Raw genomic sequence first — 22,216 nt, 5'->3', positions numbered from 1 at the left:
TCTCCCTGGGCACCAGCCTCTGTGTGTGTAGTGTTCAGGGGACCTGGTCCTGACGGGTTTTTTTCAGGTCACCCACCCTTTGTTTAAGGCATGGGAGGATGACAGCGACTTTCTTGCCTGCTTATGCTTCAAGGTCTTTGGATTGGTAGGAAGTGGTGCTGGGAAATTGCTTGCGACTGGGTTAGCAGCGTCTTCCTACATGAGCGATATGTATTGCTGGAGATACTTTTTAGAGCCCTGATCTTCAAAAGGAAGTGCTCAGCACCCTTGTACCAGGCCACATACAAATGCACTGAAGACACAAATGTGATACCCAGGCTTTCCTGAACTCCATATGCTTTCCAGGGTCCTGGAAGTTACAAGCTCTACGTTCCCTGCTACAAACGATGTGCAGAGCAGGGCAGGATTTGAACCTATAGATCGCATAAGTTTTCTATTCCTAGGTCTCATGTGTATGGCACTTTACCAGCATTTCTCTTCTGCTGATAACTCCAGTGCTGACTTGCAAACAAGATTCCAACAGTGCCACTTTTTTTCCTCATTAGGTGGCCTCTCTAGGTTGCCATGGCCAAATTTTTGCAGGCAGTCATAAATAGTGGAAGGCAGTAATCTCGGGTTAACACTTAGGGCATCGCCTGCCATGAAAGCTGAGGGTCCTCAGCTCCTTGCTGATCACATACACATGAAGGTTGTTAATGAAATGGTGGGATCAGATGCAAGGGTGTGTAATGCATCTCCTACATAGCTGTTGCGTTCTGCATCCCACGTCCTGGCCTTGCAGTGAGCTCTCTTGCAAATTCAGCAAGTGGAGCCTCTGTCCTTGAAGTAATTGTTCAAGTTTCTGCATAAGAACAGAACCGCTAGCAGTGACTGTCCTTGTTAGGACATGTTCTTTGGCCTGTCACAGTGAATCAGCAAAAAAGACATTAAAGCAGATGTTTCCATAACGCCTTTTAAGGATGAGGAGGGATTTGCTGCACTTGCCTGGGAGTTATGGAGACCAGTACATTGTGTTCTTGAGCATCTTCCCCCTTTTATAACCAAATGGCCTTAATCTGTTCAGTTCTTCCTCTCTTCTCCCTTTCCGGGAGGGGGACTCTTGCCATCTAGTGGGAGGGGATGGTAAACCTCCAGGACCTCTGTCATCCCTCAGGGTAAAACGGCAAAATGCAGCCCTCTTTCCCGGACTTCTTTTGCGTGAGTCATTTCACTGGACGTGGAGGATTAGCTTACACTGCTTTCCCACAGCGTTGTCACTGCCTCGAATTGGTGAAGCTGGATTTCTCAAACGCTTTTTTCCTTTCTAGAAATCTCGCTCTTTTCACATATTTTAGGGGCAAAACTTTGTTTACACCCTTTGTACTGGTTTCAGCTGGGATAGAGTTAATTTTCTTCCTAGCAGCTGGTATAGTGTTATGTTTTGGATTTAGTAGGAGAAGAATGTTGATCACACACTGATGTTTTCAGTTGTTGCTAAGTAGTGTTTAGACTAAGTCAAGGATTGTTCAGCTTCTCATGCCCAGCCAGCAAGAAGGCTGGAGGGGCACGAGAAGTCGGGAGGGGACACAGCCAGGACAGCTGACCCCAACTGGCCAAAGGGGTATGCCATACTGTGTGACATCATGCCCAGTATATAAACTGGGGGGAGATGGCCTGGCGGGGGTTGCTGCTCTGGAACTAACTGGGCATTGGTCAGCAAGTGGTGAGCAATTGCATTGTGCATCACTTGTTTTGTATATTCCAATTCTTTTATTATTATTATTATTGTCATTTTATTATTGTTATTATTTTCTTCCTTTCCCTTCTATTAAACTGTTCTTATCTCAACCCACAAGTTTTACTTTTTTTCCCTGATTCTCTCCCCCATCCCACTGGGTGGGAGGGAAGTGAGCGAGTGGCTGCGTGGTGCTTAGTTGCTGGCTGGGGTTAAACCATGACAGACTTCTATACTCATCTCCTGGATGGCTGAGTTGCACAGAGGGAATCTGTCAGGAACCTGTATGTATAGGGAAGGATGTAAGTGTGTGCTGGTCAGATACTGAATGCCACCTGCATTTCGTCAAGGGATTGCTTGGGGGAAGTTGCCTTTCAACAGCTGACTCCTTGAATCAGTGCTCAAAGACAGCTAGGATCTCTGAGTAATTGCTTTTACAGATAGAGAATGAAAAGTACTTGCAAAGTGCCTTGCAGTCAGGTCTTCCTTGGTCTAGGAAAACCAAAAGCTCACATGCCAGTCGGGAGATTTGAGTACTAACTGGCCTCCCCCCACCCCTCTTTTGAAAGGTTAAGGAGAGAAATACAGGGAAGATGTATGTGCTTTCTCTGGGTGTGTGCTGCTCTATTGTTCAAACTGCCTGGGACTGAGAAGGAAGAGCTGCCGTCACGTACAAGAGCAGACATCATCTCTGAGCTCCTGTGCCTGTTACAGAAATCTATCTGCTGTGAGTATTCCTCGGGGCCTCAGGTTTTCACCCACCTTGGTGTCTGAGCCTTTTGTTTGCCCAGAAGTAGGTGTAGTTAATGGATGTTGAAGGTATGTTACTCTCTAGATGATGGATCAAATTGAGAGCTGGAAGACACAGGTCTATCACAGATCTCATATGAGGCTGGTCTGCACTTCTATTTGGATGGGCCATTTGTTAAGAGTCTGGACTTCAGCAGAGATCTTGTTTTGGAATGTTTTTGTAGAGCGTTAAGATCAGCTGTGCCTTAGTGAGCTAACATTAATTGCAAGACTGAGAAGTTGTGAGGCCTGCAGATTTGAGGGGATGACTCTGAAGCGTGGAAAATAAGTGGGTGGTGGAAAGTAAGCACGATGTGGTCATTGTCTGCATTGCATTGACTGTTGGACTAGAATGCATGCAGAGGAGGAAGGAGAAAGAGATCTCAAAGGATTGATGTTATGTCTTATAGAAAATGAATCTCATTTTTCCAGCTTTGCTGGCTGGAAAAGATCTGTGTCATGCAAGGGTCCCTCCCTGAATAGAAGCAATGCACGTTTACAGTCCTTTCAACAGCAACTAACAGTAACCAAATAGCAGGGGATGGGAGTCTGGGAGGTCAGTTCAGTCGCTACCAAACTCCTAATGTGGAAATTGTAGAAATTCCAGTAGGGATTAAACATATATATGAATTGGTTTATTCCTTTTTTGCAGGATGCTTAGCCCTACTTCTCCAGAATTGCTGGTGTTTGTTAGCCATCCTATGAGCTCAAAATCAGGGGTACAGCTCTCCAATTGCACATTGTGGGAACTTTCCACTAGGGCCAATTGGTGTGAAAGTTGCCACGTGTCGTTAACACTCTTACAGAGCAGTTGGGTCCTTCAGTTGTTTAGGTATCGCCTAGATCATCTCTGTGCGGAGCGACCTTTACGGAGCTTAGCGTATCTGCTCTGTGAATGTGAAAGGTCAGGTTGACCTGCGGCTCCAGAGAGTCTACAAGGTGAAAACACAAGGTTTGGGGAGGCAATGAGCCTTCCCTTTTTAAAAGAACTGAAAATTGGAGAAGAGAAATTATAGAACCTAATAGTGCGTACCTAATTTTGGGGAGCATGGACCATGACTGTGACTACTTGGTCAAAACCAGTCTTGACTTGTCCATGTGGCAGGGTGTGTCCTTCAGGCAGATGCAGAAGAAAACATGTAGGCTGGGGATGTGGACCTGAAATGGTGGCTGTGTGCATGGATGAGAGAGATTCAGCTGTAGCTGGTGTACTTGTACAAGTATTTTGCATGAAAATACCCAGTATGTGTGGAGTCACTAAATGCAGAAAACCAATGCCTGCTGTTAGCTGTGGTATTGCTGCCCACAAGGTTGCATCTTTGCCCCTTTGTTGGAAGAAGCTGAAAGATTACTGTTGGGAAGAGGGTAAAATATGTAAGATATGCGGTAGTGGATCTGTGCTTCCCTCCTGGTGAAGGGCAGCGAACTCCACAGAGCCTGAAGAGCAATGAGGTGACAGTTAAACAGGTTGAGAGGTGATAGGATGGCTGGTGGGCCTGGCAAGTGGTTTCCCTGGTCTCCTGTTTACATGATCAGATGATGCAAATCTAGTTTGTGCAGCATTTTGTTCCGTAGGCTATATGATTTTTGAGAGCTTTTCTAATGTTTGGGCGTTTTTTTTGGCTAGGTGCTTTTCTTTTGGTCTTAACCAGCTGCAATATGAAGGGGGCAGCAAATTCCCTGAATCCGGCGTGTTACCTTGAAGAGCTTTGCTGAATTCCTGCTGAATGTTTCATTTTATGCAACCACCGAGCTCTTCATCAGCTGGAAGCCTGCATGGCATTTGCTGCTTGTTTTTTTTGGCTAGGTGCTTTTCTTTTGGTCTTAACCAGCTGCAATATGAAGGGGGCAGCAAATTCCCTGAATCCGGCGTGTTACCTTGAAGAGCTTTGCTGAATTCCTGCTGAATGTTTCATTTTATGCAACCACCGAGCTCTTCATCAGCTGGAAGCCTGCATGGCATTTGCTGCTTGTATCCTTACCCGACCCGGGCATTCGGCAAACATTCCTCCAGCAGGCTGTCATGTTTCTCCATGCCCTGCACAGCAGACGCTCACACATTCCTTCTTCTGGCCAAACTGCTTCCAGCCAGTCTGAAATAGCTCTGCTCTGTGGAGCTTCTGCTGTGACACGTTTTTCTCCTGGTGTCCCTGAGACTGAGCGAGGTGAGTCCAGCCAGGCTTGACCCATTAGGTGGTGCTCTGCTGATAGCCATGATGCTAATTGCGATTTGCAGTATTTCACCTCTTTCATGACCATTGCCGGTACAGGAGAATTAGGGCACTGTGGACTACTATGCAAAACCTCTGGCTGCTTACCACTAGTGCTGGCTTCCCTGGGAAGAAGAGCCAAGCTCCGTTTCAGTGTCATCCTGGGTTTAACTCCTGACGTCTTGATATTCTGTATATCACACCAAGAAACAACTGTCCTAGTTCTAATTTTTTTTTTTTTTTTTTCCTCCTTTAACACCACAATTGACCCTGGGGGACTGCCTGCAGGAGGCTTTGCCAACTCGTGGGATTGTAGTTGTCGTGTCCCAGTCTCCTCTGGGTGGGTATCATCTCAGAAGCCTGCTATTCCAGCAAGTAACAGGGCCGTTCTTGTGTTGGGCTGAACCCTCAGTTCTGGACCAGACTACTCCGTGTATAGAGCCTGTGAAACAGAGAGCGAGGGAGACTTTGTGCTGAACACCTTACAGTTGCTTGTAAGCGAGGCTGAGCTTCGCTGAACGAACTGACAATACCAGAGAAGAGCTATGATCTTGCTTAAATTACGCAGGGCTGCGCTACGCTTCCAAACTAGCTTCCTTTCTGTTGCCAGCATGTTGCAGAATCTTCTAATGTTGGTGCCCAGTTCAGTGCAATATCCCTTTCCAGTAAAAGGTGGCATCAGAGAGTGGGGAAGCTCTGCACATCAGTGCCAGAGCAGCTGGGACTAAGAACAAATGCTGCTTTTCCTGTGGTTGGGGTTGAGAAAATGGAGTTGTGCTCTGAGCAGGAGGCAGGCATTACTTGGTGTGGGTAAATTGTGTTTAGGAAGCGATGAAAACCCTGGGAAAAGGGAGAAGTCAGATGACATGTTCTTGTAGGGTTTGGTGTTACATTGCTGGAAATGTATCCAGAGATGTGGATTAAGCACTTGAACTTTTCAAAATAATTAATAGAATTAATTTGAGAATTGATGTGAAACCAGGCAGGACTAACCTGGAAGAGTATTCTTACAGGCAGCAGTCCTGTACTAGGGAAGGGCTTGCTAGAAAGTCCTTTACAAATATGAATATACTGAAATAAATGGGGATATTCCTTCGAAGGTTAGCCTTCGGGAATACCTGCTGTTCTTTCTGTGCCTATCCACTTTCTGCTGACTTGTTTGAAAAACCCACTGAACGTGGATTTAAATACCCAAGGTCAAAGCTGGTGAGAAAATAGATTTCCATTCTTTGGGAAATGCTGACGCTTCAAAATGTGTTGCTGTCCAAAATTGGGTCAGAAGACAAAATTTCAAGGTCTTCTCTGTAGCAGAGATTTGAAAGCCACTGTTTTCTTGTTATTTTCACAGCTACAGAAAATAAAAGCGAATAGAATTGTTATGATGCATTAAATGCCTAAATGAAAAAAAAAAAGGACAGTTTTAAAAACACACCCCCTCTAGTTGAACAGGTTGTAGATTTAGCTATTTCTTGTTGATAGAAGAACTGCTTCAACTAGCTCAGACCAGTGTTACTATTTCACTGGTAGCTGTTCGCACGACAGATGCTCTGAGTTTTCTGACACAGCAGAGGTTGGCATTTTTGATTGGTCTGTTGTTTTTTTAATGAAGAATTGTTTTTAGTCTCTGGTTAGTCCTGGGGACATCCAGGACTATGGAGTAACTCTTGCTGCAGATCTAGATGGTTTTTAAGTATGTGCCTTGGTTTGAGCTGCTGTAGTCAGGAGCTTTAAGAATATCAAGGTGCTGGAAAAGCAGTTGCTGGATGCTGAAGGGTTAAGGTGGGCGATACGTGAATAGCTGGGGAGATGGCATGCTGCAAACTCTCCAAACTATAGAAAGGGGCGTAAGTCTGAAGATGCTGTACTGTAGGAACCTGCACTCCTCTGTATTTGTAGAGTGCTTAGCACTGTGAGGCTCCGAATCAAACTGGGGTGCTTAAAAACTGCTGGGATCACACTGTATTATTTAACACTGGTATCGATATGACTCGCAATGCTTGTTCTCTAGGAACATCCTGAGAAAGCATTCATGTTCCTAATCCACCTCCTTCTCTGCAACTCCGGCTAGGTTTTCTCCCCCCATTTCTTTTCTGTTTGCAGTCCTTCTGCTCAGATTACAAGACAAGCCCATGATATCACCCGCTATGAGCTGAGGCTGAAGGGGCTGGGTCTTGGGAGGGGTTTGCTTGCTAACTCTAGTGAAATTTGCCAGGAAGCAGCAGCTTCTTGCAGCATATTTCTCTGGCTGCAGGATATTTTCCAGTGCAGAGGGGACCACTCGGACGGCGCGCTCAGCCCAGAAGAAAGAACTTCATGAAGCGCGACGAGACGGAGGTCACCCCCAGCACAGCCTACCACCACTAACTCCAAGGTAAAGGCAGTCCTGCCGCGAACGGTGGCATTACTGCTAGAGATGAAGGGGCTGATGAATTAGTTTAAACATTTCTAACCCTCTCTTGCTTCGGGGCTGAAAGTTTTATTTCACTTCTTCCCTTTTCTCTTTGAATGCATTTTCTTTCTTTCCCATCAGTTTGTTATAAAGTATGATGTTTAGACATAACAGGCTGGGAAGAAGGTAGATGTTTCTTCTAATTCCTGTCCCCGGAGACTTGATTTGGCAGGGGTGGGAGGACACGGATACTCAGTGTCACTCTGCAAAGATGTTGTGACCAAGTTACTTGCTCACAGGCATGCACAGATGAAATAAAAAAGACACGTTGCAAACTGTCTACGAGTTCAGGCAATGCATATTCTGTAGTATTATTAAAATACGCTCGATTTAGACCAGAAAGCTACAGTACATGCCATCAACATTGTGTAAATGTTACCAGCTAAACTTCAGAAGCAGTTTAAATTCTCCTGTCTGAATAACTGCTTTCAGAGGAAAAGGCTTCAGTGCAGATGTTTCCCATTGGCAGAAGGTGCAAAGTAGTTATGTCCCTAGTTAAGAAACTTCTCTGCTGTCATTGCTTGGGATTCACAGCCCCTTGCAAAGCAGCCGTCAGCCTACCAGCAGCTTTCTTTAGGCTGTTTTATCATGCAGCAATCACAGTAGTTTTCAGGATGTTTCCAGCATAGGCAGTGGTATCCACCTGAAAAGTTGCAGCACAGAAACGTGGGATGTTTCTCTCTGCTATGAACCTAGCCCAGGTTGAGTTCTGATTCTTTAGCATGTGCACAAATGACTCTGCCTTCTTTTAGATTAATTTTTGCTGTTTAGTTTAAACAGATGTTACTGTGAGGGGGTAAAAAAAGATCTAAGACCCAGATCGTTTAGAAGACTATAGAGAAAGATCCTAGTTTAGCTATCTGGGAGTGTAGTAGGAAAACTATTTAGCATCTCTCTAATCAGCTCATAATGATGACATTGCAGTGCTTTCAAATTTGTACTGAATAGGGGCTGAAAATAATTCCTACTTGCCAGTTTAATTTCATCTGCATTGAACCACCCACAGTGGTGGAATTTCCTTAGTTGGAAGCTAGAGAGCAGTTCAAAAACATAAAATGAAATATTAGCATGAAATACTGTAATAGCAATGCATAGAGGGAGAAACCACATCTTCAACGTAGTGTGCTGGATGCTTGTTGCTGCAGGAATGAATTTCATGCGATCTGAGTTCTAAGTGCAGGATGATGTTGGAAAGCACCTCCCAAAAATGGGTTCCTAATCTGAAGTTTAATACGTCAGTCCAGTGGTGAGGAGGCTCAAGATATCTCTAAGATTGTCTGCTCTCTAGTCGAATCCAGTGTGCTGTTCTGTGAGTGCTGGGGCAGGATTGCAGAGGTGAGGTCCTTAGAAAAACCTTCAAGAAAGTTTTAGCAGCTTGGAAAAGCCACCAAGATTGAAGGGGGTGTTGATGATGCAGTAGAGGACAATGCCTTTGTCTTCAGCAGGGTGATTTAATAGAGAAGCCATGCGTTTTGCTTAAAGTGCTATCCTTTTGCAAGTTAAGCAGAGACTCCCAAATGCATGCATAGTAATGCTGTCTGGATTTTTTCCAACAGTTTGACTCCAAGTTCATTGTCTTTACCTTACTGTACTGCTAACTTCCCTTCTGTTTTTTCTGTTTCTTGCTTTTATGTTTATTTTAACCTTTTATTCTTTCTCCTTCTGAACTGTTTCATAACATTCTTGGTGCTATTTTAAAACACAGTGGTGTCCTTTCTTAGAGATCGTAACTCCAGTGGATGGAATGATTTAGCCGATCAGCCAGTCAGTTTGCAAAGCGCTTTCTGTGAAATCCTCTGGGAGCACGTGTGCGTGTGTGTGCAGATACATATTACTACGAATGTCTGCAAATGTACACACTGAGGAGGAAAAGTCCCACTCCTAATCTGTAGTAATGCTGATGGAAGTTTGATATTTCAGAGGAGAAGCATGCTGCTCCGAAGTCAACCTGTCCTGCGTCTGCACCGCTGATGACTTAGGCTGTATTAATTAAGACAACATTACGCAGGGGTATGAAGGGGATCTCCTCCTTGGAGGATATCTAGTATTTGCTAATGCTCTTCAAACTTAGGTCATGCACAGATCTGGCTGTGTGAGTGTGCGTGTCAGCTGTGGATTTTAATGTAGTACCTTTTTGTAGGGTCTTTGTTCATGAACTAATTGTGTATGTCATGAACTAATTGTGTATGTTTCATGAAAAGAGGAGTTGAATCATATAGCTCTAGTTGCCACTGCTGCTTTTGCTAAGTACAAATAGATTGCTTGGTCATCGTAATCGCATCCACTAGCTGCAAATTAAAGAATTTATACTACTAGGTTCCAAAATCACTTTTTAATTGTCTTGGAAGTGTATTTGGGAAGAAGTTCTGTTTCCTATTAAGAGTACAGCACAAGGTCTGTGGAACAGCCAGCTGGTGCTGGCCAGGAGCCTGAGAGTTGTCATGATGTACATCTCTCTTCGTTTTCATTCTCTGACACCAGGCAAAGGGAAGAGATAAGGAAAATAAAGAACTTCCCAAAATGAAGCATATTTGAATTGCAACCGTGATGCGGAGAGAAGATGCTGCACGTGTCCATCTGATCCGCAGGCAAGTTTTTTGCCTTCTAAGATAAATGAATGCATCAAGGGGTTAAAACTGAAGGCAAATGCCAGTTGCTTCAATTGAAGAAGCAGATCCGAGAAGAGGCCACAGCCTTGATTTGGATTTGGAAGAAGCTTCAGCTTCAGCTGAGCCCTTTCATGAAACATGCTGACCATGGATCTGAGTGTTTTGCCCTGCAAAAATTGCTGTGTCCTTGCAACTCCGGAGAGCAGCGTGTTTCTGAACATTTGGATCTCATAGATCTAATCAAACAATGATGCAAATGGCTTTGGTTAGGCAACTTCCACAAACACTGATTTTTCCGTTGTTAGACTTGTAACTGTCTTTTAAAAGAAAACGCAAGCACAATGCCTTTTCTTTCCTACTCTCCTAACTAGTCTGTTTGTCCATCAGAGCTTCTCTTCTCTTGTCTAGCTTCAGTAGCAAGTGATGCAGGCAACCTGCATTCCTGGGCTACATACATTTTTTTTTTTGCTGTCTGTTCAAAGTGCTGTCTTGTAGTTTATCCTCATCAGTTGGCAAACACTCCAAACTGTTTTCTGTTCCAGGTAGTATGGACTTCAGTAGGCTTTTGGGAGGAAATAAAAAAAGTGGGCATCTATGTAGGTACGTTTGAATATATGAAGCAGAGGCCAGAAGGTTCTTTAGTAATTATTAAGTAATAATGTTTCTCTCAAGTGAGATCTTGTGGCTGGTAAAGTTGTGGCAAGTCTGTAGCTTTGGATTGCATAAGCTTTACCTCTGCTGCAAGAGGGCATACTGGGACTTTGCTCTCCCTTTCCCTGCAGCATCTCAACAGACCAGAAGCAGCAAACTGCGTTTGGTAGCTTCCCTGATGTAAACAACTGTTGAATTTGCTACTGATTGCCCTTGGCCAGTTTGCAGTAATGTGTAATTTGCTTTCTTAAGGTAGCTCTCAGCTCCCTGGTAGCAGGTTTCAGTTCCCGAGCAGCGACAGCTCTCTAAAGTGACTTAGGAAAGCCCTACGCTAATCAGAGAGCTCCAGGGAGTCTGAGTGAAAGGGATGAGCAAGTGGCAACAGCTCAGTGGTACTGGCTAATAGGCATTGGTTCTTTCCTCCTCAACTGTGAAGAGAAATTCAGAGGAAATGTGTTCCTCAGAGCACTCGCTAGCAGATTATATTGCCATCCTTCCAGCTTGCAGAGTCTCTGGATTTGTAACATACCAAAACGTTATCCTGACATGATTTCTGCTGTCCTGCTTCTCTCTGCCTTGAATCCTATACAGCACTTTACTGAAAAAAAACCTTAGTTTATGGTTTATATGTCCCCAGCAGCATTTCAGCTTCCTTCAGTCATCCAACTTCCACCTTCAGCACACTTTTTGGATTGCCTTAGCCTTTGCTGCCTCCCCTAAAAGCGGCTGTGTGCTGACACTAGAAGGGGCTCGCCTGACCCATCAGGTGTAGCAGGATGGCATCTTGTCCCCGAGGAGGTCACCCCAGGCACAGAACACTGTACACGAGTTTTGTTATCGAGCCCGTGTTGTTCTGCTCTTCTCCGAGGCAGGTTCAGTTACACTGAAGTCAGTCCGAAGGATGTCTAGGGATTTCTAGGAGGAGGGTTAAGAGTGACAGTGATTTTTCTGGTCACCCCAGTCAATCTATCGTGATGTTTTCCCGTTGTGCAGTGGGGTGGGGGGTTTCATGGGGAGCACGTGGTCTTCTCCAGAGCTCCTTATCCACTGAGGTAAGTACTGGTCTTACGTTGTTCCTCTAGCTAATGGGTCTCTGCTGTAGATTTGGATTTATTGCCATTGCTTGGTATATCTGGTCTTGCCAGTGACCTTTATGGCTTAGTGTTTTAAGAGTGTGAACAAGAGGGCTCTCATTCGTGGCTTACGCCGGCGTTATAATCAGTGGGGATTTAATCTACAAAAGCATTAGCCCTATGTGGCAGGGCTGAGCCTCTTGGAACAACGGGAGAACGTATCTGAATCCTTACCCGAGCAAGTGGTAGCGTTTCTATTCGCTTTAATAGTACTGGAGAGGGGGCTGGTGTGAATTGCCCTTGCGTTGGCTGGAGAACTTATTCCGTGGTAGCGGGAAATCCTGTTCTTGTCCCACGGCCGTGCCTGCTGCGGGGTGCGTGAGCGCGCCCGAGGAATGCACTTTGGGCGACGGGGCATGGAATTGGAAATGCAGGGTCTATGATTCGGGCGGTACCGTTTCAAGTGGCTGAATACCAAGTGTTTGGTGCTTCTGGCTGAGACCCAGGCGTGACAGCAGTGGTCAGAGTGCTAATTGTTTCTTCCTCCTGATGGATGCCAAGCCAAACGGAGCATTGCTGGATCTCCAGTCACAAAGGACTCGTATCAAGCGCTCCAGAATTTCCTTTTGTTGTCTGGACAAGGATGGGAGCAGACAAGCTGGTTTTGTCTGAGCTGATCTATTGTTTGGATGATTTGGTGAAATTAAAAAAGGGATTCTTGCTGGTAGGAGCAGGCTTTTGATTTGGGGAGATGAATAGCCTATTAGTTTCACCTGGTGAATTCTCTGAAGAAGTAAAAGCCAATATTATTTTGAAATGAAACTGTTGCACGTTCTCCTGTAAGCCTGTGTCCGTCTGTTCCCTTCGAGGCTTAAGACGGGAGTCCCGAAAAGGGCTGAGTCAGCAGCTAGCAGGAGCATGCCTTAAAGCCTTAAATTACATGTTAATGTGGTGATGGAGAATCATCTTATGGCCTGAAGTACAGGATGGGGAGCCAGGAGACCTGGAGTATTTTCCTGGCTTCTCCACTGACTTTATTCAATAGGTTTTTAATGTTCTGTCTTGGATTCTTTTGAATGGGGAGACCAAAATATATACTTTTAGGATTACGTCATTAATAAATCTGGAGGCTATTAAAGAGAGGGTGTGAGAGGAGGAATGAGCCCTACAATAAAGGGAATAGCCAGCACAAACCAAACGTCCTGCACATCTAAGCCTAGATTTGTTCTTAGGAAGGTCAGTATGTGCAGCTTTCTTAGAGACGTGGGGAAAAAATGAGTCCGAATCTTGGTCACAGCAGCAGAGGAGTGGGTTTACTTAAATATTTTCCTTATCAAATTTTGTTATTGTGGCTTATAATGCTGCTGCCATAAATGTGTGTGTGCAGTTGGCTTCTATCTGAGTTAGTCTGTTGCTGAATCGTCGCTGTTTTCATTGAAGAGCAGTGATAGTTTTCTATGATGCTAGTGCAGCAAAACTAACGTCTTGTAGTGAAGGAGAGAGATTTCAGGAGGATCCAGGAAAGAATAAAACCAGGACTTGTGTGGCTGTTGTGCTGTGGAGTGAAAGAAGTGATGTAAAATTTTCTGTGCTGCTTTACCAATCCTCTAGACCAGTCCTGTGTTACTGCTTGTCTTGCCTCCCAGTGAAAACTGACGCGGATGGGATGGATGGATGCCTCTGCCAGAAGATGCCCGATCCCCTCCGGTGCCATAACTCCCCATTGTCCCTCAGGACCGATCCTGATAGGAGACAGAAAGCTGAGAGCGCTTTTCAGTACTGCAGTGTTAGGTGGCTTCCCTGGATGCTGCTGGGCACACTGGGCTCCTGAAATTTCCCCATTGTACCTAGGCTGCTGTTTCTTGTGGAAATACTAAAATATGCCTATGTTCAAATTCCACTGGATTCTGCTTTTCCTGACGTCGTGACTTAGTCTGAATAGTTTCTCTTAAGCACCTCAATAAACAAGACCTCTGGGTATGGAAGGTTTTATTTCTGGGGCGATGCAAACACTGTGAAAGCTTTGTCTCTTAATGTTTGAATGTGTAACTATTTTGAAGCGGATGGTAATATGACCTGAAGGAAAAGCGGACTGTGGTTGCTAGTACACACTGCAGTGTTGTCTCCTGGAGCATGTAGGATTGCTGCTGTTCTGATCTTAGGGAGAATTCCTCCGGGATTCGCATCCGCAGGTGGAATAGGACTAAAAGAGAGATTTCTGAATGTTTTTCCAGCACCTATCCCGGGCCCTCGAGGAGCCCCTCCTGATCCTTGCAGGATCCTGACAAAGATGAGATACGATGCTATACGACCCGAGCACAAGGCGTGTGTGCCCCGAGTCATTTTCCTTAGAGGAGGTTTGGGACTGTGTTCATACGTGCTTGTTAAAATTCCTTTTTGCTAGTCACGCTTCCCTCTGTGGAGCAGGGAGCTCTCAGGCAACCTTATCCTCCCTCACCAGGTTTTCTTCAGTTCTATAGTAAATGGTGGTTTTTCTTAGTCTCGCCTGACTGTGGAGTCTCTAAGCTTTTGGGGAACAAAAGCAAACCCGCTTGCAGTTGCCGTTTGGAGTCTTGGGGCTCCTGGGCTGTCTGACTCAGCAGGACTTCGCCAAGAGTGAAAATTACACCTACTATATTTACTATAATCTAAATTAGTATCTCCCTGACTAATCTTGGTATCAATTAAAGTAACCTGGAAGCCTGTTGTGACAGCCCACCCCCAGCTGCTCATGGACCATGAGGTCTCCCAGCGCTGTGACTTTTTGAAAGGTTCTGGCATCTTGCAGTGGTCTGTCTGCTTTATTAATTAACACTTCAGGGAGTACCGCTCTCAGCTGGTAACTATTACATCCTGCCTCTGAATGGTTTCCCCAAATTATTGTGTCTTTTGGCTGAAGTCCTTCAGTAAAATGACTCAAGAGCTTTTGTTTGAATAGAAAGCAGTCCTGGAAACTGGTGTTGCACAGCTTTTAGCTATTCCTTGGCCTCTGATCACGAAAGACCCCTGTTAACCTGAGCGCAGAGCTGACCGCTGGTCAATGTTTGCCTTGGCGCAAGAGGGACGAGTGCAGCCTGCTGACCTGCTGTTATGCGCTGTTTGTCGATCCTATTCTCCTGTAAAATATTCTTATTTAGTTCAATATTGAGCTTTCTGGAGTATGATAAACCAAAACTGTAACCTAGAGGGCAATTTGGCATATTCTGTTAATTATGCTGGCGTGCCTTCTAATCTCTTGAGAGCTAGAGGTCCTTCAGGACTTGACTGTAAGGCTACTTACCACACGTTATCTGCTTTGGCCTTCTCAAATATCCTTCATGTGGCTGCCTGCTACACAGCAAGACCATGCAGATGCTACGGAAGGTCCCAGCAATGTATAAACAGAGCGCTGCGTTCTTGTGCGTGTGGGACAGCCATGGGAAAGCTGTAATGACTCCTTTAGAAACCTGACTGTGTAGCTTTGAGCGAAGTCAGGGCCCTGCTACCCCTCATCTTAGTTTTTGGAGAGAGATTGTTTCAGTCCAACTTAGTTTTGGATTAATATTTGCTGAGGCTTTTAAAATCCAATTTATACAGTAGCAAGAAACAACAGCCACCAAAAATGAAGTAGGTCAAACCAGATGTTTAAAGAAGATTAAAACTGAAACCCAGATTTTTCTGAAGACCACTAGGCTTGTGGTTCTGCTAGGGTTGCGGTTGGACACCCCCCCTTCAGTATTTTTACTTATAACTAACATATGTTATTCTTCTCTGTTATGATCTAAGGGGGTAACTTGATTTTTTTTTTTTTTTTTTAATACTGTTCGTGACAATTACTGTGCCCATGTGTTTATCCTCTGTGCTAAAAACCATCTTGTATCCATGAAAAACGTTGCAAGAGGTTTCTTTTGAAATCGGTGCTAGTAGGTACTGAAGTCAGGAATGTCTGACTAGTACTAATGTACCTTGACTCAGGAGTCTCTTATTTTTACAGAACACATGTATCCTGCCCTGTGGACTGCATTTGCTTTGGGAAATCCCCTTTGTTTCCTGCTGGAGGGAAGCAGCTTTGTGAAAGCAGTTGTGCTTCCTCTTTTCCCATCCATCTGTCTGATGTGGGGCAGGAGTTTATTTTATTCCTTTTTCTCAGCCTTACCTCCTGACCTGCAAGAAATTGAAAAATACCTTGTTTCCATAGCTGTGTTTCTCTGAACGTCTAATGAAAATTTACAAATCTCAACCTTGTGAAACCAATGTTAAAGTATGTGGCTCCTTGAAGCCAAATGTTTATTTTCCAAGAATTTTTTGCTGTATATTTCCCCCCCGCCCCAATTTAGTTAGACCTGTTGTAAAGTCTCCCCTTGCTTTTCCTGTCTCCTTCCCTGATGTCCAATGCTAGACTTTCTAACTCACATGCTTTCTGTTTCATTTGTCTATTCCTTAGGCAAATGCCTTTCATCCCCAGGTCTCAAAGCGCTTCAGTAGGAAGCTCACAATCACCGGCCCTGTTTAACGCAAGGGGAAATTGAGGCACAGCCCTGGAAGTGACCCGCCTGAGGTCACGCAGCAGGTCAGTGTCAGAGCTGAGGTTTGAACTGATGCCTCTTGAATTTCAGGCTAGTTGCCTGGGATTTCTGATACATCTCCTCATTAAGCAGCTTGAAAGGCTGGTTAACGTGTTTCGCTCTGTCTTCATATGAGTATGTGCTCTGCTGGTCATTTTTTAGGGATAATGAAGACTTCACAAAAATACTGGAGTATTTTAGCTTCTAGACATCTGGTTCTGGAGCCAAATCTTTCCCCTTCTCCCTCCCCTTTGGTGGTTGCCAGGAAATAATGGAGCTTTAAAGGGCTGGGGAGATTTTTCCCACTGCGCTTTAGCATTGCTTCATTTGGAAACTATTGCATCCTCAACCCCCACGTGTGCTGCCTGACCGCTCCACGTGCTGGGTGCCGGAATGAAGGCTGGGGAGTACACGAGCGGGAAGCGGGCAGAAAAGGACCGGGATTTAAACTCTGCACAGCATCTGGCTGAAATTCCTCTAATAAGTCAAAAGGTTGCTGGTTCATACCTTAAATGACTAGCTTATTTAAGGAGGTAGCACTTGTATGACAAGTAAGTCCCTATCCAGACGTAGCAACCAAAAACTGGAGACCGTTAGCCACTACTCCATCGGACAAACAAGGTTAGCCAAGACTACTTCTGCAAAGTGTCTGTGTACGGTAACGTGTTGATTCTCCACAGATGAAATCGGACGTGCAGTGACGGATATAAGTCTTCTGCCATTGTATTGGGAAAACAGACTTCAATATAAATACCTCGCTTCTGACCATATTATAATACATTTTGTTACCCTTCTGGTTTTCCGCTGTTTAAGTGATGGGTTTGGCTTCTTTATTGAAGGAGCTATGGGAGAAAAACGGCTCAGTTCTGCCCTGGTAGGATTTGAACCAAGGTTTGCCGTAGCTTGCTGGAGCCACTGAACTACTGGATTTGCAGAGAAATAGGAAAATCAATTGCTAGCACGTGCGACCTGTAGAATTTTGCCCTGGAAAAAAGTACTTTCCAGCTGAAACTATTTGGCAAGTTGACCTAAACTTACAAATGGTTTTAATGGGTGGTTTTGTTGGGTTTTTTTTCAGTTTGTTCATCCAACCCACAAGAAACAATTAACTTGACTTTGGTTTTTGCAGGTGGCGTTGGACATAGTCTCTTCCATCGCTTTATTCCCCACTGAAGCAAGAGCTATAAAGTCCATGTCGTCTCCCAGCCTTACTCAAACTTTTCTTTCATTTCAGGACAGCCACACAGTACCTACCTGCACTGATTGGCAGCTGCTAGCAGAGGATTTGGCTCTGAGAACTGTGAGCACTGAAAATGGAAAGATTCCTGGGTTTTACCCATAACCACTGTTTGATCATGCTGTTCTTCATCTCCCTGAGCCCGCTGGGCCTTGCCCAGTACGAACACTGGCCCTACCTCCCCGGTTACCCTGAGCCACCCCCACAAGTGTACCAGCCCCCCCAGAGACCGGCAAATGTTCCCAAAATCCAGCTGCGGCTTGCAGGGCAGAAGAGAAAACACAACGAAGGCAGAGTGGAGGTGTTTTACAGCGGCGAGTGGGGCACGGTGTGCGACGACGACTTCTCCATCCACGCCGCGCACGTGGTCTGCAGGGAGCTGGGCTATGTGGAAGCGGTGTCTTGGCTACCGAGCTCCAAGTATGGAAAAGGAGAAGGTAATACCAGAGCGGTGGTATTGTACTGGTTGTGTCTCCAACCCCCAGTAATTCTTGACTTGTCAATCAAATTTAAGAAGTAGTGATATTTCCTGCGAATGTAACTGAAATAGCTTCCTGATGAAGCAGCGCCTCTTTAAATCCGGGTCCCATTAGATTAAACAGCTTAAGTAATAGGTGTTTGCTTGTTTTGACTGAAACAAGTTAAGGAATGATGAGATAAAGAGCTGAAGGACCAGATCATGGCATGTGAACTCTGGCAGGGGATGCTGGGGAGCAGCCGGCAGAGGAGTAGGGTAGGAGGCTCTTCAGTAGCCAATATGGCTCGTCAAAAGGGAAGCTGCACCCACAAGTGTAATGTATAGATGGTCCATTTCCCTATTCACACTTCCATTGCCATGCAGCGAGTCAGATAGGGCCTCTAAACACTCCTTCCCCCTATTTTTTTTTTTTTTTTTCCTCTGAACTCTTTAGGCTCTAAACAGACTGCCTATGCGATGCTACACAAATCTTCTTTTGCCCTGTTAGCTCTCTAGAAACACACGCATCATATTCTGCAATGCAGACTAGCCTATAAAATCCCAAAGGAGTGTGCACACTTCATGACCTATATAGGACTATATTTATAATAATCCTCTGGGACACTCTCAGGCTGTTCCTGGTGGGGAAAAGCTATTCACCCTCACCCCAAATTGTACATCCTTTCTTGCTCTTTGAAATTGTACGTGATGGATGTGTGGATGATTGTGGATTGCACCTTATTGCACCTCATTCCCAAATGTGTGCTGAACAAAGACTTGGGAAGGTGAATGTGTGTTACAGCAATGAATTCTTAAAATCACAATGCTTGAGAGACAATAGCTCCGTAATGGTATATAACTCAACAGATAAAATTGTCATCTTTTGATATGCTGTTAGTTAAATGTTGACCTATGGAGAATTTTTTCTGCAAACATTGAAGCCTGGCACGCCGTTGATGTAACCCACAGATTATTTCCACTGCAGCAGGGATGAACGTGCTGTATGTCTGTTACTTAGCACCGCTCGTTAGTGCTCACACCTATAAACTTGCCCGTAAAAGAGCAAGCGGGCCTTAACAGTGACTTGACTGAAATGCGAAACCTTGAATGTTGTCCCAAGCTGTGGATTTTGGCTCTTGGGGTAGAGCGGGAGATTTCCAAGCGAGAAAGAGGCCACGACATTTGAAAACAAACCAGAAACTGATTGCCACGTGATTTAACGGGAGGGAGTGATCTCTGCGCGCCAGAATCGCGCTGGGTAAATCCCGATGCGGAGAGCCCGTGCGTGGGGATTGTGCCTTCCTCCAGGTAGAGCCAGGCTTTGCAGGAGCTCTTTCTGCTCTCCTCTTTGGGGAGCACGGCGAGGGCTGGCAGATCCGTCGTCTGGTGATTAACCAACTGAACCTGTTGGGGCTGCTGGGGCAAAGCTGGGACAGCTACGGAATCTCCTAGTGACTCCGAAGGTCAGGCAGTCCTTTCTGTCCAAAGGACGTGTTACTCTTCAGATGAGCAAAGCATCTGGTACCTTAAAATACGGGAGTTGCTTGTTGGCCCTCGCTCCTCGCGATTTCGGGGGCAAATTGCGGGAGAGCAGCATGTGCCCAGCACGTTTCCAAAGGGAAGATGAGCACTTTGAAAAGATGAATCTCAGAGATGCTGTTGGGTCTTTAGCTCTCAGCTGCTCCTGGGAAAGCATGACCTAAATTTTGGAGGTGACACCTATTGATTTTTGCCTGCTCATCTTAGAAGTGAGTTCTGAGGGACCTGATTTTTTCAAAATAGAGTATTTATAGGCACGTACACGTGTATGCTCATGTGCACACGCACACACTTTTTGCTGGAGGGAAAATGGTAATTACAGTCTGGAAACTGGATCTGGCAATTTGTTTTCAAAGAGCACCCAAATAACAGGAGGTTCCAATCAATAGTGGTTTGTTAAAGCTTTTGCAAAAGTCAGCTTTTAAAAAGTTAGGGCACTTAATCAAAACTTTGAGCTGTCTCCTACAAGAGATTTAATGAGGAGTTGATAAACGAGAAATGATGTAAAGAGAAGCCTTAAATACAGAAGGGATGATTTGGTGAGTATAATTAGAGGGCAGGGTCTAATCAGCCAAATTGAGGGGACCCGGTGACGCTGCATGCTCTGAAGTGGCTGTCATCAGAGGAGGTCAGCTATCACCGGGAGCAGGACTGCAGCGGAGATCTGCTTCAGGCTGGTGGTATTTTTTTTATTACCATGCAGAGAAGGGAAAGGGAAAGCTGTGGGGCAGAGCTGTTTCCAGTTAGTAAGTACTTGAGGTGGATCATTGATGTTCCTTAGCTGTTTTATTCAAGTTTATTTTAGCAGTAATCTCTTCCCCTGACATAGTAAGAGCACAGCAGCCTTACTTGCTTTCAGTACAGTCCAGATTTACCCTCTTTGTGAGTCTGAGTTCTATTTTCTTTCCCCTTCAGGGAAAATTTGGATGGACAATGTCCACTGTAATGGCAAGGAGACCACCCTGGCAGCATGCACGTCAAATGGCTGGGGAGTAACTGACTGCAAACACACCGAAGACGTGGGAGTGGTCTGCAGTGAAAAGAGAATCCCTGGCTTCAAGTTTGACAACTCATTGCTTAACCAAATAGAGGTAAACGTACTTAAAACTGCAAGCTGCTGATCAAGAGCCTTCTGCGGACAGGGATGTCTGCTACTACACATGATAGGTTATCCCAGCGGCACACTGTGGTTAAAGCAAACTCTTGACAGTGCTTCTAGATGCCGGCTAAAGATGCAACTTTCAGATTTCAATTTCAGCTGTTCAGAGCATTATATGTATAATAAGAATTTGAAAGGGTTTTTTATAGCATAAGAGTAAGGAGAAAACATACTACTCCTGTTCCGCAACCAATTTTCAAAATTGAAAACTGGTTTATTGTTTCTAAGAATTAATTTAGAGAGACAGGATGTGTGCTGTACTCACAGACTTTACACCTGAGTGACTTTGTTGGTTTATAGTACTAAATTACTGAGTTTTCTTTGCCCTAATGCCTCCCTTTTGGTACTGGGACCAGTTTGGAGGTCTCTGGTATAACAGGAGGGTCAGCAGGTAGTGTTGGATTTGGAGGTTAATAGGGCTTACAACCATGGCTTGAAGTGAGCGGATTTATAAGGAAAGAGATAAAGATATTTTTGCACAGTTTGGCTAAGCAATGATGAAGTAACCGTGATAACTGTATGGAAATATTTGTGGGAATGGGGGATTAGTACTGGAAGTGATGAAAGGAATTGAAGAGAGGAAAACGTGGGCTGGTCCCTGGGGGAAGGGTTCTGGATCGTGACTGGGTTAGACTGCTAGGCTGAGGCTGAGACTCTTGGGGAAATGACAGAAGCAAAATGCTTGAATCACCTTCCAGTGGACTTGTTAGATTTCTGCAGAATCAAGGGCTGGGAGAATGCTGTGCTGGAAAGAAGTTGGGCTGAGCTCTTCAAAGAAAATTAGTGGGTTTTTTCCTTCAGCTTTTCAGGTTGGAAAGTATTTGTGGTGACTCAGCTAACATCTTCCTTGTTTCGGATGCTATGGTGTTTCAGTATGGGAATTCAGTGGTTGCCTTTGATCAAAATTTATTGAAAGAGCCTACCCAGTAACCACAGTCAAATCTTATTTTAAGCAGACAGGGAATCCAGGATGTATCGCGTATCACAGTGTGGTTTCCATGGCTGAATCTTGACTTTGTTTGTGATCTGAAACAATGGGTACAGCCTTCTTTATCCCGTTAAACCAAAATTATTCTAGCAGTTACTTCATAGCCACTGATTTAGAAAGGGCCTCCCAGCATTTTCTTCTACCAGATTTTTCCACTGGAGGTTAATGCAGTGCAGCATACTTGACAAGGGAAGATAATATGCTCCGTGAAACCTTTCATTGCCCTGCTGAGGCTTTAGGAAGGAGCATGGGTGAGTAGGCAGCAGATATAGGATATGAGAGCTGAAATTCTCTTCGTTGCCTTGACCTTGCTTCACTTGGCTAAGGAGGGAAAGGAGGCTTTCCGGAGGGATCCCAAGCTGCCTCTGTCAATGGCACCGTTGTTGCTTGGGGAATGAGGCGAGATCATGGAACATCAGCGATGGCTTTGGCAGATGCATGCTTACCCAAAGCCACAGTGAATCCTCAAAACAGAGGCCTGGAAGAAAAGATGCTTTAGTCTAGACGGAGGTCGCTTCACTCTGAGATGCTTCAGATATTAATCATAAAAGCTTTGGAGGGCTCTGCTTTTCCATTAGCTAAGCACTGGAGTTTGACTAATGAGTTGAACACATTGGGTAATTGAGGGCTAGCTTGCACTGATGCTGTGTGGGTGCTTAAGCTTCACATATGATCGGTAAAATGAACCATGAGATTGAAGCAGTTCATGTAGCAAAAGCCTAACTCACCAACAGGATCACTCAGGAGAAATAGGTGTAAGAGAAGGCATATTCCCCATGTCCTGGCAGCTCTAGGGA

General features: G+C 45.0%; 1 protein-coding gene across 4 annotated transcripts in view; it reads left to right on the top strand.

The window, feature by feature from the left end:
- The first annotated feature begins 4,341 nt into the window (after nucleotides 1–4,341).
- The window catches only part of LOXL2 (lysyl oxidase like 2), a 58,197-nt gene continuing 40,322 nt past the window's right edge, over nucleotides 4,342–22,216 (top strand). The window contains exons 1-3 of one of the 4 annotated variants that reach the window (XM_041128234.1): nucleotides 4,342–4,668; nucleotides 17,274–17,713; nucleotides 20,188–20,363. In XM_041128234.1, the coding sequence (XP_040984168.1) occupies nucleotides 17,353–17,713; nucleotides 20,188–20,363 (537 nt within the window). In that variant the 5' untranslated portion in view covers nucleotides 4,342–4,668; nucleotides 17,274–17,352. Of the gene's footprint in view, nucleotides 4,669–6,923; nucleotides 7,085–16,001; nucleotides 16,045–17,273; nucleotides 17,714–19,937; nucleotides 20,019–20,187; nucleotides 20,364–22,216 lie in introns of those variants that run through there. The other 3 variants (XM_030034401.1, XM_041128235.1, XM_030034402.1) reach the window with 3 other exon arrangements.

Source organism: Aquila chrysaetos, chromosome 13, assembly GCF_900496995.4.
Source record: "Aquila chrysaetos chrysaetos chromosome 13, bAquChr1.4, whole genome shotgun sequence".
In the NCBI taxonomy this organism is placed as follows: Eukaryota; Metazoa; Chordata; class Aves; order Accipitriformes; family Accipitridae; genus Aquila; species Aquila chrysaetos.
This window is presented reverse-complemented; position numbering and strand designations above follow the sequence as displayed.